We start from the raw sequence: 1,643 nt of genomic DNA, 5'->3' as shown, positions 1-1,643 counted from the left end.
AAAGAGATACAGCATTGTTTGCAACAAATACACAGTATAAATAATGCAATGACTGGTACGCTCAAATGTTCTGCTTATTCTCAATGAACCACTATGATCCATAGCATTCGTTCCTTGTGTTGTTTTGATAACACTAAAATGGCTAGTAATGCGGGCAATAATAAAATAACCTGCACTGCCTACATTGTATACATGAAAACAAATGAAAACACGTCTAAAGATCAGTAATGTTGCTGTCACTTGGACTTTTATGTATTGACATTTGCGTCATGTCGTCCGCGCATGAGCGTGTCACCCGGCAGTGAAACTCGCTTTTTCACTCAGGTGAACAACAGCAAAACACTGCAGACACCGAGCGTCCCGATAACAGAGATCAGAAATGGGCAAAGGCGGCGGAACGTTTGACAGACTGTTGGGTATGTGTTATATTTCATGTTTTTAGTGTTTATTTCGACTGACAGGCCGATGTGTCGCTAACACATAGATGAAGTGTGCTAATGCTAACGCTAGCACAGTTTGAACAATCACGGTAACGTTAGAATTTAACGTCTATTGTCTTTGTTTTTCCCACCGGAGCTTCAACACACCAGTGACATGAACTTAAACCTGACATTGCGAACATCTTTTCTAGTTAAACCGTATGGTGTTGTATGTGTAGTTGACAAATCGGTTATTTTACATAGGCTAGTTGGCAGCACATCTGAGCTAAAGCTATTCTCGGGCCTCTTTTTCACAAGCTACAAATAGCATTAGCAGCATTATTTCGTGTATTATGTTTTGTGTGTCTGTTAGTCGTTAACAAATACGTTGTGTTTGTCTTTGCCAAATCTCGCTGTTAAGCAGGCAATTATACCGCACATTTAATGAGACACAGGCTGTATAAACACTGTCTTGGCACTTCACATTAATATTTATGTTTACAGTTGCTCACACCTTTAAGAAAAATGCAATTTGAAGATTGTGAAAGTATTCCCATTAGTAACGGGTGGTTCTTCCTGTTTGCTCATGTAATCGAGTGCTGCTGTATACAGAGAAGCGGATGGTTTGGCCTATTTGTATTAAGGTTTACCATATAACAGTAACTTCCTGTTAAACACACCAGCTCCATTTCCAAGACTTCACAAAGTGGTTTATATATATTAGGGATATGCCGGTATCAAATTTTCATGTTGCGATTAATTGCAAATGCTTTTATCACGGTACACGGTATTATCACGATATTGCAATTTAGTTTACAAAAGTGCTGTCATAATACAGTATAACAGGTTTAATAACTTTTTTCTTATAACAAAAATAACTGAACATTTAAATGCAATAAAGCAATACAGAAAAATGTATAAAGTTAAAAGTTTTACACAGATTAAAGTGTAAAAGAACTATAAAGACCAATAGGTATCACTTTACAATAAGACCTCATTAGTTAACCTTAGTTAATGCATTAACATTCACAATGAGCAATAGCTACATTTGCTACAGAAGTTATTAATCTTTGTTTAAAAAATACAAGTCTTAGTTCATGTTAGCTCATTAAATAACACAGTTGCAACTTTCGATTTTAACAACCTGTTATTAAATATTGGAATACCTAAGATTAATGAATGTTCAGAAGAATTTTTCATTGGCAGTTTATGTTAACTAATGAA

General features: G+C 35.6%; 1 protein-coding gene across 5 annotated transcripts in view; it reads left to right on the top strand.

The window, feature by feature from the left end:
• Positions 1–287: 287 nt before the first annotated feature.
• LOC107661832 (hepatocyte growth factor-regulated tyrosine kinase substrate-like) overlaps positions 288–1,643 on the top strand; it is a 23,699-nt gene continuing 22,343 nt past the window's right edge. For all 5 annotated transcript variants that reach the window (XM_016451605.1, XM_016451604.1, XM_016451603.1 and 2 more), the window contains exon 1: positions 288–416. In XM_016451605.1, coding sequence (XP_016307091.1) covers positions 380–416 — 37 coding nt within the window. In that variant the 5' untranslated portion in view covers positions 288–379. The remainder of the gene's footprint in view (positions 417–1,643) is intronic.

The sequence above is a fragment of the Sinocyclocheilus anshuiensis genome, unplaced genomic scaffold, assembly GCF_001515605.1.
Source record: "Sinocyclocheilus anshuiensis isolate Anshui unplaced genomic scaffold, SAMN03320099.WGS_v1.1 scaffold47, whole genome shotgun sequence".
NCBI classification, from domain to species: domain Eukaryota; kingdom Metazoa; phylum Chordata; class Actinopteri; order Cypriniformes; family Cyprinidae; genus Sinocyclocheilus; species Sinocyclocheilus anshuiensis.
This window is presented reverse-complemented; position numbering and strand designations above follow the sequence as displayed.